General features: G+C 47.2%; 2 protein-coding genes across 18 annotated transcripts in view; both read left to right on the forward strand.

Moving 5' to 3' along the window:
* The window catches only part of LOC142999237 (dystrobrevin beta-like), a 19,063-nt gene extending 6,430 nt beyond the window's left edge, over positions 1–12,633 (forward strand). For 5 of the 9 annotated variants that reach the window (XM_076148677.1, XM_076148679.1, XM_076148678.1 and 2 more), the window contains 19 exons: positions 2,150–2,232; positions 2,488–2,568; positions 2,710–2,923; positions 3,375–3,460; positions 3,605–3,759; positions 3,911–4,010; positions 4,671–4,837; positions 5,055–5,179; positions 5,929–5,994; positions 6,291–6,368; positions 6,695–6,782; positions 6,975–7,054; positions 7,344–7,457; positions 8,203–8,299; positions 8,696–8,849; positions 9,634–9,723; positions 10,087–10,134; positions 10,909–10,941; positions 11,042–12,633. In XM_076148677.1, the coding sequence (XP_076004792.1) occupies positions 2,151–2,232; positions 2,488–2,568; positions 2,710–2,923; positions 3,375–3,460; positions 3,605–3,759; positions 3,911–4,010; positions 4,671–4,837; positions 5,055–5,179; positions 5,929–5,994; positions 6,291–6,368; positions 6,695–6,782; positions 6,975–7,054; positions 7,344–7,457; positions 8,203–8,299; positions 8,696–8,849; positions 9,634–9,723; positions 10,087–10,134; positions 10,909–10,916 (1,833 nt within the window). In that variant the 5' untranslated portion in view covers position 2,150 and the 3' untranslated portion in view covers positions 10,917–10,941; positions 11,042–12,633. Of the gene's footprint in view, positions 1–2,149; positions 2,233–2,487; positions 2,569–2,709; positions 2,924–3,374; positions 3,461–3,604; positions 3,760–3,910; positions 4,011–4,670; positions 4,838–5,054; positions 5,180–5,928; positions 5,995–6,290; positions 6,369–6,694; positions 6,783–6,974; positions 7,055–7,343; positions 7,458–8,202; positions 8,300–8,695; positions 8,863–9,633; positions 9,724–10,086; positions 10,135–10,908; positions 10,942–11,041 lie in introns of all 9 variants that reach the window. The other 4 variants (XR_012963300.1, XR_012963299.1, XM_076148682.1 and 1 more) reach the window with 4 other exon arrangements.
* Positions 12,634–15,858: 3,225 nt separating this feature from the next.
* LOC142999239 (DNA (cytosine-5)-methyltransferase 3A-like) overlaps positions 15,859–17,270 on the forward strand; it is a 29,959-nt gene continuing 28,547 nt past the window's right edge. For all 9 annotated transcript variants that reach the window (XM_076148684.1, XM_076148685.1, XM_076148688.1 and 6 more), the window contains exon 1: positions 15,859–16,023. The gene's annotated coding sequence lies outside the window, so the exon portion shown is untranslated. The remainder of the gene's footprint in view (positions 16,024–17,270) is intronic.

The raw sequence follows: 17,270 nt of genomic DNA on the forward strand, positions 1-17,270 counted from the left end.
CTTTGCGGGGAAGAGTAATTATATCTGAGAGTGTACAGAGTTAAAATAGGACGCCGGCCTCACAGACCAAATGTTCCCCCGTGTCAGCTCCACAGAGATGGACAGACAGACAGACAGACAGACAGGCAGGCAGGCAGACGGAGACATAGACAGACACATAGACAGACGGGGCGCAGTTATCACCAAGGCCGGGGCTGGAAATAACAACCCTGCTCAGGCCGGGAGCACGTTTGTGTGCTGGCTGAGCCGCTGAGACTCATGGGATCGTAGGGACGCCATTGGTTTGGAACTGTTGCGTGTCGTCCAATCAGTGAGGGTGAGATGAGCTCTGGCGTCATTTTTACACCGGCACACCTGCTTTCCTGAACCCTGAGGTCTTCTGACTGCCCGGCCTTTATTTATCTGCCTTGCTCGAGGGCATCTAGGAAGTCCATCCTGGAAGTTTACAGCTTTCCCAAAACGGACTATTTGACAGCCATGGCCTGCTTCAACCGGCTGTGTTAGTGTGAGACAGGCAGCTCCCTCCCCGACATTCCCTCTTCCTCCTGCTGATCTCCGTGTTGGCAGCGTCTCAGTGGGAGGGTTCTCAGAGCCGAGCTGCGGCCCAGAATCTGGATCCATTTATTAACGGAGCAGAGTCACAGCTCATATTCAACAACGACTGCGGAAATCTCTGCAGCCTGCTCATTGGTCGCTTGTATCTATGACTGTATCTTTGCTTCATCTCCTCTTATACAAGCAGCAACTCTAACAATTGATTAGTTATTGGTAATTATTGGTAATATAGGAGATGCAACCTTTGCTTCAGCCTTCAGTCTTCTCTCAAGCAGATACCTGTAGAGATTAAGAGACACACTTGCACAAATCAGCATCAACGGTCTTTGCAGTGTGAGTGTGTGTGTGTGTGAGTGTGTGAGTGTGTGTGTGAAAAAGAGAGAAGTGACAGGAGAGAAAGGAGGGAGCGATGAAGAAAGACAGCATTGTACAGGAAGGAGTGAAAGGAACGGAGGCTGTGTAAGAATTTGTGTGTGTGAGAGAGAGAAAGAGAGAGAGAGAGAGAGAGAGGGAGAGAACTGTAACAATTGTATGGAGACAGAGGGGTGTGTGAGTGTGTGACAGAGTTTTTTTTGAAAGGAGGAATCCTTCTTTTGTCTGGATGAAGGGTGAAGTCTCCTGGGAAGCTTTCAAATCCCCTCTGGAATGTGTGTGTGTGTCTGTGTGTGTGTGTGAGTGCAAGAGAACTTCACCAATTTCTTAGAATGTATGTGTGTGTGTGTGTGTGTGTGTGTGTGTGGGTACTGGGGGTTGGTATGGCATCACATTTATAGATGGAATGCAAATATTTGTGTGTGTGTGTGTGTGTTGTGGTGTAATATTACTGTTACCATGGTGATGTCGTCTGCCGTTTTCTCACCTGACAGCTGTTTTTGACAAGCTACCTACATCTTTCTTTCTTTCTCTCACTCTCTCTTTCTCTCTCTCTCCCTCCCCTCTCTCTCTCTCTCCCCTCTCTCTCTCTCCCTCCCCTCTCTCTCCCCTCTCTCTCCCTCCCTCCCCTCTCTCTCCCCTCTCTCTCCCCCTCTCCCTCTCTCTCTCCCCTCTTTCTCTCCCCCTCTCCCTCTCTCTCTCTCTCTCTCTCTCTCCCTCCCCCTCTCTCCCCTTCTCTCTCTCTCCCCCTCTCCCTCTCCCTCTCCTCCTCCCTCTCTTTTCTCTCTGTCCCTCTGCACCCTTGTTAACTTCTCTAAATGCCAGAGCTCAGGTTTCATCAGCTGCTCTCTCTCTAATGTGTTTATTTGTCACACACACTCTGTGACCGTGAATCTGCGTGCATGTGTGTCACCATGACTACATCGGGGTGTAAATAGAAAAACAAACTCACGCTTACAGTAAACTTGTCTGTGTGTGTGTGTGTGTGTAGTTGTATTTTGTCATCTAACCCTCTGCCTGAGTCAGTTTTCCTTTTTTATGTGGAATCACCTGAACGCACCACCTAATAGTCTCTTAACCACAGCAGGGACACCAGTCGGTCTGACAAACCTCCACACACACACACACACACACACACACACACATACACAGCACACACATCAGGCTGAGTGTGTCAGGTGTGTGTCCGTGTGTGTTTATCTCTTTCTCTCCCCTCCTGCAGGATGGTGATGGAGGAGGGTGGACAGCAACATGGAGGAGGAAGAGGGGATCCTGCAGAGAGGAGGCCGATCCTCACTGAGCTGGGTGAGTGACCTTTGACCTCACATAGTTTTCTTTTTTAACCCTGTCGTCTCCGCTTGCTCGGTCCCAGTTTTCTTCACATTGTCAGTTTGCTGCACAGACACACACACTCCATAATCTCCCCGGGGGTTAGAATGGGTTAATACTTTAAATAGAAAGACTGATAAAGTTACCGTCTCCTCCTCTGGATGAGGTGAGACAGACTTTATGTTTAACGCTCCAGCAGAGCCTCTAAGCTTCTCCTTTGTCTCATCGCAGGGGAGCAGAACTTTGACGCCGTCTGTCTCTCCACGTATCGGACCGCCTGCAAGCTGAGATTCGTTCAGAAGAGATGCAACTGTAAGTCCATTAGGTTTCAGTCTCTTCCTGGATCTGAGCCAGGCTTTTCCGGTCAGAGCCTCAGCAGACAGAGACGGAGAGACAGAGAGATGATTTTGGATATTGCATTATTCCGACGCCTCCCTCTTGTCCCGTTTCCAGTGCACTTGATCGACATTTACAACGTGATCGAGGCGGTGCGGGACGCCGGTCTGAACGCCGTGGAACTCGACGCCGGCATCTCGGTGACCAGGCTGGAGAACCTGGTGTCCGCTCTGTTCAACCAGCTCAGCAAGCGCATGCCCACCACACACACCATCGACCCACGAGAGAGCACCGTCCTGCTGGTTGACTTCATCCTGGCCGCCGTCGACAGGTACCAACAAGTCACGCCAAGGGACTTTGGTATTTTTCATCCCACATGAAGTTTCTCAACGTTTGACTCGTTGATATATGGATACGGAGAGAATACACACTTTGTTTCCAAACCCAGCATGTGTGTATTGTTGAAAGGTTCTCCCACGTTCACTCTATTCTAAACAAACACACTTTACCACTCACCTCTGCAGGTGTGTGACCAAGCAGATAGTTAAAGGTTATTTGCTGAGGGTTTGACACCAATAAAATGAGCATGCATGGAATTCAAGCTCTCAGAACGCCGCCGCCTCACCTCAACCGCCCTTCATCACGCCACAGAACCGTCACATCAAATGTCATCAAAGTGAAGGGTGACATTTTGAAAACAATGTTTTATTCTCTTGTAACAGTTTGTGTGTGTGTGTGTGTGTGTGTGTGTGTGTGTGTGTGTGTGTGTGTGTGTGTTCCAGCGAGGCTGACCGCCGTCTGACTGTGCTCTCTGTGAAGGCGATGCTGGCGACGCTATGTGGAGGAAAACTGATTGATAAACTTCGCTGTGAGTTCCATCAACAGCTTACAGATCAGTCATTACATCATTTAGTTACACGCATATGTGCCACCTAGTGGGAAAGCCGTACCAGTGCTGCAGTTTGTGTGTGTTGATTCTCGTGTGTGTGTGTGTGTGTGTGTGTGTGTGTAGATGTGTTTTCTCAGGTATCTGACTCCAACGGCGTCCTGCTCCTGTCCAAATTTGACAGCTTGCTGAGAGAAGCTCTAAAGTTGCCCACTGCTGTGCATGAAGGACCCTCTTTCGGCTACACACACACTCTGGCACGCTCATGCTTCCCACAAAAGGTACACTTACACACACACACACACACACACACACACACACACACATCTATCTCTCCTTTTACTGCATTGATTATCTTTCACTGAAATGATATGTTGTAGAACTGCATTGGTGTTTCTGGTTTAAAGTGTTAATTATTGTTTTGTTGTGTAGAAGCGAGTCACGCTGAATATGTTCCTGGACATCGTGGCCGATCCTCCTCAGTGCCTCGTCTGGCTGCCTCTGATTCACCGCATGGCCAATGTGGAGCACGGTACACACACACACACACACACACACACACACACACACACACACACACACACAAACACACACACATCCGGCCCAGGCATACACAGACTCATGCAGGAAGTAACTGATTTACAGCCAAATCTCTCAATCTGTGTGTGTGTGTGTGTGTGTGTGTGTGTGTGTGTGTGTGTGTGTGTGTGTGTGTGCAACAACATGCTGTATTGTTTGTCCACCAGACTCTCAGCCGACTCAAACGGTTCACATTAACTCAGTGTTGTGTTGCTGAGTGGAGGTTGTGTCTTCTGTCATTTTGTTGGTTGTTGTTTTACTTTCTTGTCTCAGTGGATTCTGCTGAGGCCTCAGTCTTCTGTGTATCACAGGAAGTATTGTAATGTGACAGAGCTTTGTCTATAGTTTATCTGTTATTCTGAGTACAACAACGCCGATTCATGCCGAATAGAATCAAAGCTTTAATGTGCAGGAGACAAAGAACTCAAACTACCAAACTGAGTCAGATGATGAAGCAAATTCTCTTTCTCTCTCTCTCCCTCTCCCTCTCCCTCTCTCTCTCTCCCTCTCTCTCTCTCTCTCTCCATCTCTCTCTCTGTCTCTCTCTCTCTCCCTCCCCCCCCTCTCTATCTCTCTCCCCCCCCCTCTCTTTCCCTCTCTCTCTCCCCCTCAGTCCATCACCCCGTGTCATGCTCCTATTGTCGTAGCAACAGCATGACAGGCTTTCGCTATCGCTGCCTCCGTTGCCGTGGCTACCAGCTCTGCCAGAAGTGTTTTTGGCGCGGGAACACCAGCGGCTCACACAGCGCCCAGCATCAGATGAAGGAGCACTCGTCCTGGGTGAGACGGGCGTGTGATCACACTATCCTCACACCAGGGGGCAGTGTGTGTGTGTGTTTGTGTGTGTGTGTGTGTGGGACATATATACTATTGCCACAGTATATTTCATTGTGACAAACAATACACACACCAGATAGAATCTACAGCTGGAGTTTAGTCTCATAATTTATATCTGTTGAGCTGACGTGTGTGTGTGTGAATGTTTGTGTGTGTGTAGAAGTCCCCGGCGATGAAGCTGGGTCGAGCCCTGAGCAGGACTCTGGGCTGTGTGCCGTCCAGACAGCCGCCCCATCCCCTCTACCCAGAGGAACCAGAGAGGACCCTGAACCTCGCCAACATAGTGTAAGAACACACACACACACACACACACACACACACACACTTTCATGCTTCCTCTGCTTCACACCACATCTCTGTGTTGGCACCGGTAGAGTTACAACAAGTTAACTACAACAAGTATCAACAAGTAACTGTACCAGGAATTACGGCGCCGCTTTGGTGAACACGTGGTGAAAATTCCCAGCAGCCACCAATCATTCTGTTGGCTCCGCCCCCCACGGTGAGATCTGGAGTGTTTTGATACCGAACAGCGGCCGGGTCGTTACAGACCGGCAAGCTCTGACACACACACACACACAGGCGCACACACACACACACACACACACAGGCGCGCTCACACACTCCGGTGCTCAGGCCTGTACATAGGATCCGCTCCTGTGAGTATGTTTGTGACTCCTTCTTCCTCCTCTGCTCTCTCCTTTCTCTGCATTTCTTTTTTTTCTTCTTTCTATGCATTCCTTCTGTCTCTCTCTCTCTCTCTCTCTCTCTCTCTCTCTGATCTTTGCCCTGTCTGTGTTTGCTCAGTGCAATTCACTGTTGCGTGAATGCACACAGGCATGTGACAGAGAGCGAGGGAGAGTGTGTGTGTGTGTGTGTGTGTTGGTATGTGTGTTTAGTGGTAACCTGGCTCTTGTGTTTTCATGATTGTTTTCCTAGCTTCATATTTGCTCAGTTGATGTGGTTAAGATTTGTTATGTGTGTGTTTTTTATGCTGACGTCTTTTGTGTGTGTGTGTGCTTGTGTGTGTGTAGCCCACCTCGTCCCATTAGCAACGAGGCTATGCTGCTGTCCTCCTCCGCTCCAGACTCCTCCAAGAGGTAAGGGCCGCACTGAGAGGAGGAACTCTTTACTCTTCGTCAATGTTTTCCGTGTGGACATTAACACTTGTTTAGCGTTGTGTGTTTTAATGGCTTGCTTCATTCTAATCCTTCTCATACGACCACTCAACAATCGGCAATTTCCCTGGATGAAGCTGCGGTTAAATTCAAAGCCTGCAGCAGAAGCGACAGCAGCATAATGAACAGACAGAAAGGAGAAGAACAGTACAGAGACGTACAATCATGCTGACCATCTACTGCCTTTCTTTTCTTGTCTTCTTGTGTTTTGGATTCAGCCTGGCAGCCGCTCAGCGTACGAACGAGGAACACGCTTTGATAGCCGCTTATGTCTCTCGCCTCCAGAGCAGCCCACGGTGAGACAGGAGACAGGAGTCGCTTACTAAACCTTACAAGTGCTGCTCAAACAGTTGTTACAAGTTTTCCAAGAGCAAATCTAGGGTTTGAAATGAAGTAGATTCAGATTGCGATTATTAGAAACGTGTAGTAGTCCAGTCTTTGATTTCTTTCCACGCGGTTGTTTTGTTTGTGTTGATGCAGTGCTGTGTTTGTGTGTGTGTGGCATGTTCATCTACTGAGGCATTTTCCTCCGCTGCATGCTACACATTGGGTTGATTGAAGCTGTAAACAGTCTCCAGGTTGCAGGCTTGTAGGGGTTAAATCTCTCTGCATGTTTTGTCAGTGGCGTGGACGTTCCCAGCAGGCAGGACGAGGAGCACAAGCTGATCGCCCGCTACACAACCCGACTGGCTGAGACTGACGGCTCCACAGTGAGTCACTCCGCCCCTGCACACACACACACACATATATGTCACTCATGTACACTCTGTGGTTACACTAGCTCTGCACTCACGGAGGTCTGCTAAGGAAGTCTTTTGCCAGTGAATGATAAATAATCTAACCACAGCCACTGTATGTGTGTGTGTGTGTGTGTGTGTGTGTGTGTGTGTGTGTGTGTTCAGGTGATACCAAACCGGAGCATCAACTTTGATGTGAACAAACAGAAGAGGGAGCTGATCGCTCAGCTGGAGAGCAAAAACAGGTGAGAACAGATGAGCGGGCAAATCAAGAACGACAACATGTATACATGTGTGTGTATATGTGTGTATACATGTAGAAGCTGTATCTGAGTGTGTGTCTTCCAAATACAACAAGTGGCTTCATGTTCTCTAATCCCAACTGGTTGTGTGTGTGTACACCACTAGAATGCAAGGCCAAAGACAGCTTGTGTGTGTGTGTGTGTGTCTTCGGCGTGCGTTGTTGTCTTTTGGTGTGTGCGGTGGTGTTAAGCGCCTTCAGCTTGAGCTCACCAGCTTGTTTATATTTCCCAGAGAGATCTTGGCGGAGATCAGTCGTCTCCGCGCGGAGCACGAGGCGGCGTGCCAGCCCAGCCCGGAGAGAGGAAGCACCAACCCCACTCTGCTGGCCGAGCTGCGCCTGCTCAGGTAAACACGGGAGGACCAATCAGAAGAGACCACCTTAACTCTCACTATTACCTTTGACCCCAAATAGACAATCTTGTGGAAAATCCCTACAAATCATCTTCAAGGTGCTTTCATGCATTTTTAGTATTATTTATTTAAACGATCTCCCGCTGTGGCGTCACATTTGGTGGGAAATCCGCAGGGTTGTTTTGCAGCTCAGAGGGAGAGACGACATGGTGGCAGATGGCAGGGCAGATGGTGAACAGAGTGACCGGCCCAAATATAAAAATAACCTCCCACAGGCACAACACTGCCTTCATTATGACAGAAGAAGAAGAAGCTCTAAAGGACCGGACACTGGCAGACAGGAGCAGAGTGGAGACGGAACCTGGCACCTTATGTTTCTCCACCCCTATCTCATTTGTTCTTACAGTTTTTATAAAGATGGCAGCCTGTTACACCTTTAACTTAACACACTCTCTGGAAAGGATGAGTTCACACGTCAGTCATCATTAAACACACAGATTTAACCCTTACCCACCCTGGGGTCATGAAGGTCTCTGTGAGGTTCCCACTGTTATGCAGCCTGATGGCCACTAGGGGTCAGGCAGGTGCCGGCTGAGATGACTCCTGAGCGTCCTTCCTCCTTAATGGCCAATCATTTTACACACTTTTCTGATTTTCCAAGTCAAACTCAAACCCTGGTGCCGGCGCTTTGCTCCCGTCTGTTTGTCACCTAAACAGGAAGTGTGTTTTTGTGTTGCAGACAGAGGAAAGATGAACTGGAGCAGAGGATGTCGTCGCTGCAGGAGAGCAGGAGGGAGCTGATGGTGCAGCTGGAGGGACTGATGAAGCTCCTCAAGGTGACACACACACACAGACAGATGTGACACACTAGCTGGTGTATCTCCTCTCTCCTCTCTCCTCTCTCCTCTCTCCTCCACCTCTCTTCTCTCCTCCCCTCACCCTGACCTCACTTTCCCATTGCACTGCCGCTCTGCTGTTCTTTTCTTTTGCGACGTTTACCTTTTCCCCATTCTGTGTCTGACTTCTTTTCTTCCATGCTCTTCCTCCCTCTTCGTTTCCCTCTGTCATGTCGTGACCCTCTAGGATGAGGAGCAGCGACAGGCAGTAAGTTTGACCCTTTGACCCCGCTGCTTGTTATGCTATTGTATTCATTTTAGAGGTCATGCTCTGAGTTAAAGTGATCATTCTCAGTTATTCTTTTTTCTTTGCTGACCTGCTGCTCCCCGTCTCAGGCACAGGCAGCCGGCTCCTCCCAGGCGTCGCCCTCTCGACCCAGCCCGGCCAGCGTCCGCTCAGCAGGCCCCGTCCCTCACCAGGGGCACACGTACCCGCCTCAGGACTCCCTCGCCGGGGTGGGAGGTGACGTGCAGGAGGCCTTTGCTCAAGGTATGACTCCTGGGTCAGTGCTATTATTACTTCTATTGGTGTTTGTGTTTCTGGGTGCAGATAAACAGGAAAGACTGCCCTTGTTTCTTGTTAGAGGTCATGCAGATTTGAGCTATGTTGAGGTTTGAGTCTCAGGCTCTAATGAAGCCTGATTGGCTGAGACTGTGTGTTATTGTGTCATGTTGAACTCATAATGTCCTGTCAGCTTACATCACATCAGCAGAGGGACCACAGAGTTTACATGTGGTTCCACTAAACGCTTTACTTTGCTGCTTGCTTGTTGCTTTTTCTCTGTTTTGGCTGCAAGCGGCAGAGTTTAGGTTTCTAGATACAAAGTTTGAATCTTAAGTGATTTTTACTGCTGATTTCTTTAAAGTAAACCAAACTTTAAACCAATTTATCATGATTGATTCATTGTAATTCTGCCACATCCTGTTATTCCATCTCCTTATTGATCCCAGCCTCATCAACATGTGCATTTACTTCACCTTATCTGCAGTTCATGATGCTCTGTAACTGTCTGACAATAAAGAAAGGTCCAGGGAACAGTGTAGTGATAGTTGTGTGTCTGTAAACTCAGATAGTTGGCAGACAAAACAAAAGATGCCCATATGGGAACACAAAGCTCTCAACATCAGATTCTCATCCAGGCTCCTAAATTCTCCATACGGTTCTTGAATCATCAAGTTGGTTGTCAGAAAGCATTTGTATTGTACAAGATTTAAATAAGACCAGTTGTAGTTGTGTTTTATTTGATGTTGTCGTCCTCTTCTGTGTCCTGCAGGCTCAAGGAGGAACCTGAGGAACGACCTGCTGGTGGCGGCCGACTCCATCACCAACACCGTGTCCTCACTGGTCAAAGAGCTCCACTCTGGTACACACACACACACACACACGCACACACACGCACACACACGCACACACACACACACACACACACACACACACACACACACACACGGGTACCCACTCACAATTCAAATTCAAATGCAAATCATATTCAGTCTAATTGAGCTGTGTGAGCTCGGTGCTCTTGCTGTCAGGCTCAGTTCTGTGTGTCTGTGCGTCTTACACCTGAGTGGAATCTACAATCATCTCCCATCATCTAGTGCCTCATAAGCACCACTGGATGAAGATGAACTCTATTGTTGATCTGATCGGTGACCCATCATGTGTTTCATCTTCATGTGATCATAATCAACCTATCCTAACTTCTCCCCCTCTCTTCTGTCTGTAGATGATGGTCGGGAGGAGGAGGAGAGACTGCTGAACGGGAAGGACAGAGGTAAAGAGCGATTGTGTGTGTGCACAGCTGGAGTCTGTGTGTTTGACTTTAATGTCTCAGAGAAATGTTGCACTTTGGCTCAAATTGGTCCGGCTGAACAAATGACATCAACCAAACTCAAGCCCAGACCACAAAAAGGGTTCAGCTCTGGTTTGCCGCTCACAGATAAACTTCCTCAGCAGAAGCCCCTGTGTGTGTAGGCACTTACACAGACTTTGGAGCGCCGCATTGACCAGCAGCCATTTGCCAAGAATGTAAATGTAATTGCGGTCGCAAGCCTCTGCACGTCCCTCTCCGCCACCGCCGCCCCCGCTGGACTTCCACTTTCTCCAGGTCCTCGTGCCTGCAGGCTGGTTGCAGGCGTCATTAGCGTGCCTTCTCATTAGCCTGCTCTTTATGGAGCCCCTCCTCTTTACGAGGCGACCCCTGCAGAGGAGAAGAGGTGAAACTATTTCCTGGTCCGCTCCCTTTCCCCCTCTGACTACATCCTCATTATAATACCAAACCTGCGCTCCGACTCCAACCAGCAACGCCTAAACGTACAGACAGGAAGCGGCGTGATGGACACACTCAGGTCATCAGGTTTACTGTATCAACAGCTTCCACAATGGGCTCTTATCTCTCCTCTGGAGTTTCTCCACCGCCTGCCAAGTCCACTCCTGTTTTATGTTTCTATGCTGACAGCTGCTCTGCCCCTCATTCAGAGTCTGGCACCAAGCTGGAGCACCGCTGACCTCTCTCTCTCTCTCTCTCTCTCTCTCTGTCTCTCTTCAGCAGGTTAACGTGATCGCAGGATAAACAATAACAGTAAGTGATTACAAACACATGTAGGCCTCATAACATCGTTCTGAAGTCCTGAGGGTAGAGAGATGAAGTGATGATGGTTTGGGTTTGTGTTTCTCCTCAGGCACGGCCAAAGACGACCCTGCTGCAGTCGTATATGCGTACATCTACATGTATCTGAAACCAATGGGATTAGAGCTCCACTGCCAATCAACCAATCACAATGCTGGACACCAAACGCCCGCCCGGGTCTCTACTGATGTATAGCTGTGATCCTGTTTGTCTTGTCACTGTGGTTTTACTTTCTTTTTGATCTGGATGTGATCACTCATAGCTAATCTGAAAGCTACTGATTTGTACTGTAGTGTGTGTGTGTGTGTGTCTGCGCTCTGCGATGGAAAGAGAGAGGGCTGAGTAAGTGAGAGGGCGAGCGATGGAGAGACAGAGAGACGGGAAGGAAATGGACCGGGCTTAAAAGCCTGCGTGGAACGAGTGGAAGGCTGAAGGCTGACTGACTGGAGGTGATCACAGTGGAATGTGAAAGAAGAGGAGGAGGAGGAAGATGGAAGAGATGAGAAATGAGTTGCAACTTTGAAGTTTCAGCACTGTGTGCTTAGTATTTATTGCTTTGCTTGGATTTAGTTTTTGTTTTTGCCATTTATTCATTGGGTTTGAGCGAAGACAGCGATGTGTTTGTGTGTGTGTGTGTGTGTGTGTGTGCGTGCCTGTGTATGGTCAGGCCCTGCTGAGACGATAAGCTTTTACAGCTTCTCACGCTGCATCCAGCACAGCGCCCCCTAGCTGACGCCATGCAGAGTGTAAAGTTGAAGTCCCCGTCCAGGTCACCACTACCTGGATGATGATGATGATGATGGTGCTGTGAGCGCTGTGTGTGAAAGCAGCTCAGATGCTCCAGACTGCTGTGTGTCCAGGTACTGCAGTTGGACCACAGACCCCCCCCCCCCCCCCCCCTTCAGGATTGCTCTGGATGTTCTCTGTCCACTTTGAGACAATTTTAGCTCAATTGTCACATCTGGGCGAAGTAGATCCTGATGTTCGTACCTGTATTGCAACAATTGGCTGCCAAAGCTGAGCGGTTGCTTCTCATTCTACATCACTGCTTCATCTCCTGACTGAATGAGTTTATCTACATTTGCATGACATGCAAAAAAAAAAAACATCCAATCATCAGTTGACCTGGTGGTGGCGCTACCACAGCAACAGAGTTTTAAATCACTGAGGTTGTTGAAAATCCATCCGATTGTGTGTGTGTGTGTGTAAAGTCAGAACACAACGTGGACCAGGCCCTAAGGTGCTGCTGATACCTGCACCCCCTCCCCCCCAAACACACAGAGACTGATTGATATCTGTATGCAAATCCTGCATGAGCTTTAGTTGGTGTAAATATACAGTTTATATATATTTAAATACATATTCTTCAAATATTGGCAGGCAGGGCTCAACGTTTCAGGGTTCCCTTTGCTCTTTTAGATTTAGCTCAGGTTAGAATATTACGACCCACCACCAGCCCAACAGTGTAAGAGTGTGTGTGTGAGAGCGAGTGTGTGAGCGAGTGTTAAAAGAAGGAGTGAAACTGAGAGTGACAGGGCTGACATGTCCTCACACGAAACTGTAAACGCTTTCAGCTCTGAACCTGCCGGTGCCGACAGCAAAGTGTGGATCCGTGTTTCATCTGCAATAAATATTTAACGGAAACATCTGCGCTCCTGTGGTCTCTGCCAGTTTCAGGGGGGATGTAACCAAGAGGCACATTTATGTAGCATTCCATTAATTTTCAAGTGTACGTCAAAGAATCTGTGTAAAGAATAGGAAACTTCCTGCTCCCAATTTATTTCTGCGCGTTGATCCTTGACTTTGATTGTCTGCGATACAAACTAATCTAAATCGAGCGACGTTGCAGAACCTTCAATGCCACTGGGAACCCGTGAGAAACAACACGGTCTGTTCAATTCAGGCCTCACACGAGCAGAAAGGGGGTTGAATCAAAGCAACAAGAGTTTCAAACAAAGTAACAACTGCTTTATCCGTCAGGAGAAACATTTGTTTCCATATTTATCTGGACATATTGATAACTATGAAGGCATGTACTCTGAGCAGGATGCTGGAAAGAACAGACACACATGAGAACAATTTGCGTGGTTTCAGGGTAATCATGTTTGACTTCATATATTAAACTTTAATAACGGAGGAAGGATGTCATTAACAAGATGTCAGGTAAATGTAGGCACTTTGCCCACCGGCCTACAAACTTCTATCATATTGGGAATGTGAGGAATGCCGGTGGAGTAAAACACGGCCAGCAGCCAGATATTGGTTTGGTTTTGCCCAAAACAGATCAGAATCACCTCAAGACACCTTTGAAAAAAAACCTGTTCCTTTGAGGCGCGTTGGGTTGTGACCTGATTTCTATTAATAGGCCCCCAAAAAAACAAGAATGGAAGACTTTTTAACTTTCCTGCTGATTTAGTGTCCTCATTAGTATGGTCGAGCTGTTCCCACTTTTCCCATGAGCTTCCTTCAGAGGTCATGAATGTGTGTGTGTGTGTGTGTGTGTGTGTGTGTGAGACAGAGAGAGAGGGAGAGTGTGTATGCTAGATGGGGGTGTATACTATAGTCTGAATAAAGCTCTTTGAGGGTGTCTGTTGTTATAGCCGCGCGTTGACCTCACTGACTGCTATAAATAACCTCCCGCCCTCCCATCACTCACACACACACACACACACCAAATTGTACCCAGGGGACTTTCCCCTTCACACTTTTTTCCTCAAAGACCAAACTTGTTTTAATTTTGATTCAATATCAGGAATCACAACTCTCCACCTTCACATCTCCACCTGTTTATAAACACAACAAACTACAGGCAGTTCAGCTTTCTACACCTGTAACTGTGACTTAAAGAATATACTGTATGTGTATCTAACTGTATCCAGTTAGATACAAGACGATGAAGGCATTATTTTACGTACAAAATATATTTTTATCAACCATTTAATCTATTCAACTAATCAACTTAAGGTTATGACAAATAACCATTATTAAGTATATCTATCTATCTATCTATCTATCTATCTATCTATCTATCTATCTATCTATCTATCTATCTATCTATCTATCTATCTATCTATCTATCTATATATCTTATAAATAACCAAGACTAGTATTGTTTTCAAATGATTTGGTCTGAACAACACACACACACACACACACATGCACAAACACACACTCTCCCCCAATAAAAGGATTGGCCTCAAATGTCAAAGCAGTGGATGATTTATTTCTGATTTCTGAAAAAGGGAACTCCAATGGCTCGGAACTTATCAATCAACCTTCATTTTACACTTTGACGTGGCCTTGTGTTTCTGTGCTCCAGGGTGATTTCTGACTTCAGCCACTGAACAAGCTTGAACTTGTCCATCCACCTGCATGTTGGAGGTGGAGACTTAAGAAACCACCAGACAAAGAAATGTCAAATCAATGCAGAAACGGTGTTTAACTGCACTTAACTGCAATTTAACACCTAAACCCCTCCAAATAATCCAAATACTCTTGGGTTCTACTGCTTGGTATGTTGATGTACTGGAGAGCAAATATTTTAGAAGTATGTTAATAGTATATGTGTGTTGTCATTATGAAGACTCTGACCTTTAGAGGGCGGAAAAGGAAGATAACTACTGTGCAGCAGTTTGCCTTTGTATGGCTGCCACACACACACACACCCACTCACACACACACACTGACATCAAACACATATTTTTAGAATGAGCTCAAATTACTCTTTGGTTTGCTTCTTTGTGGAAGTTTGACTGAGTATCAGGTTGGGTAGACAGAGAGTGTATTTCTGCACATTAATGGATAATAACGCTCTCCTTATAAGACCTTGCCTGTGAGATCATCAACCAAAGGGGCTTATTCACCAGGGAAAGTGTTGTAATGTGTTTGGCTGTACGCAACAAGAGAGATGCTTTGTGAGTAAACAACAACACAATACTGCTGTAGAGGGACAAAAATGTAAATGAAAGAGGCTGATGTGAAGCTCACACAATGTCTCCAATAAGCCTGTTTGATATGTTCACTAAACATCTGGATGTTTGAGTTCAATTCAGCGGGAAGGAAGAAAAATTTGTTTCCTCTTTTTATTTAGGGATTTGAAAATGACGCCAATGCTTTGATGCCATTGGATTAAAGGATTATACCAGTGTTACAGCGCACATGCAAGGGTTGATTGATAAATTCTGAGCTGATCATTGACATTTGTAGCTCAGCAGTGGTGTGTGTGTGTGTTTGTGTGTGTTATCATTGAGGGAACAATTTAATTATTTTGATCCCCATAACTCAATACTTTTTTGTTTTACTTCAACTTAACTGAACTTACAAAAAGGACTATGAAAAATTAATTACACACTCTCAATGAACTACATAGCATATAGGATCTCAATGTATTAGTGTTTTAAAGTGACAGGTCCGAATTTTTCACATCTAGGCCTACTCATATTTGCTTTGCTTTGCTGTGAATCCTTCATAACTGTTTTATGTCATGTTGTAATTGTAAGGTCATGACCTCTGAATCGGAATGCATCCTCCACTTCACACTCTTCACACTCCCGGTGAAGTAAAGTGCTCGGTCTTGCATCATGGAGGGAGCTGACGGGTAAACTTGGGAGGATCGATTACACTGGCAAGACGCAGCAAATAGGAGTATGTTTGTAAAATCTTGATCTCTCACTTAAAGGAGGAACAAGGGTATCAGTTTAGTTTGAACGTTTCAGATATCGATTCACTGCTACACCTGTCTAACTCGTGCCTATGTGTATGTGTGCGCGCGTGTTCCACGATGGCAGACTCTAGGACCCGGCGGACACTTTCTCTCCAGTGCGGCGGCCTATGCGGCGAGAGAGGCACAGGGAGAGAGAGAGAGGGGGAGAGGGAGAGAGAGAGGCGGGGAGCGTGAGCCAGCAGCAGCGGTGGAGAGAAGACCCGGTAGAGCGCGAGCAGGGTGAGAGTGAGAGAGTGAGAGAGTGAGAAAGAGAGAGGGAGAGAGTGAGCGACGACCGTCAGGGTCCGGGTGCCACGGGGACGGACGACACGGTAAATATAAACGTCTCATTTTAGCTCGTGAACGCACACCGGCACCCGTTATCCGCCAAGCCCAAGCTATCAACTCGTCACCTCCTAAAGTCATCGCTCGCGCGCTCCACCGGCTGCGATTTTAGCAGATGATGCGTTGAGCCGGAGCGGCTCCGAATGCGGATATGGGCGAGTGAACTTGGGGAGTTCTTTCTTAGCGGCGGGAGGGATATCACGGCGGTACGCCGTGTTATGTAACCGACGTGTGTCAAAATGTGTCCGGTGACAGTCACGGTCCGTTGCGTACTCACTTGCCCCCTAAACTCCCCGCCATCAGGTAACGTTAAACCGGAGCGCACCTCTCCCCAGATGCAGACAGACTCCGCGCGCGGAACCGCCGCCGTCTCCGCGTCGAGCGAGCGGTCGGGGGCGCGCGCCTGCCTGCCGAGGTGAACGAGTGCATTCGGTCTGAAACGCGCACCGTGTTTTTTACCTGACCTAGTAAAGCTTATCATCTCTCTACACACACACACACACTCACTCACACACGTGTCCCACACTGGCTGTGCGCGCTGCACACACCCCCGTTGGGATTACACAGTTTGTGACAGGCCGGCTGGTAAGGCCGTGTGAGGTCGATCCGTATATTATACAGCGTTGTTCCGTTAAGCAAACAGGAATAAACACCTTACTTCCGGTCACCACTTTCAAAGTTAAACACATTTATGTGTTTAATACAAGTGTGGCCCCAAGCGCATATTTTAACCTGTGCAAATATGTAAATAACACACATCCTGAAACCCCGTCATGATGCCAAAATCAATTTTGTGTATTAATCGGAGTATAACTCAAAATATGGGTCATTTTTCTCCTGTTTACATTCTAGTGCAGTTGTGCTAATGTAAACAAACCCTTGCAGCACCACAAAATCTGAATGAATTAGGTTTTGTTGTCATCTGATATCAATCTGTGCCTTAAAACACCTGCAAATGTTTTGCTGATGGGGTGACTTTTTTGTTTACCTTTAGATATGACATTGTACCATTAAGGTATTTTAATCCTTTGTGATGTGATACACTTACCTGTAATTATGATAATTATAGCTCATAGCCCTGTGTCTCAAAACAGGTCTGTGGAAAGTTAAAATAGGAAGATCACGATTTTTCCACTGTATTCCCACCCAGCCTACATGAGTATTGTGCCACCAGTAGTATTTGAATCAGTATTTACGTACAAGACAAATGATAAGTCATGCAAGTCCAGAATCT

This window comes from Genypterus blacodes, unplaced genomic scaffold (assembly GCF_046128005.1).
Source record: "Genypterus blacodes isolate CSIRO-AG114 ecotype Tasmania unplaced genomic scaffold, CSIRO-AGI_Gbla_v1 ptg000042l_1, whole genome shotgun sequence".
In the NCBI taxonomy this organism is placed as follows: domain Eukaryota; kingdom Metazoa; phylum Chordata; class Actinopteri; order Ophidiiformes; family Ophidiidae; genus Genypterus; species Genypterus blacodes.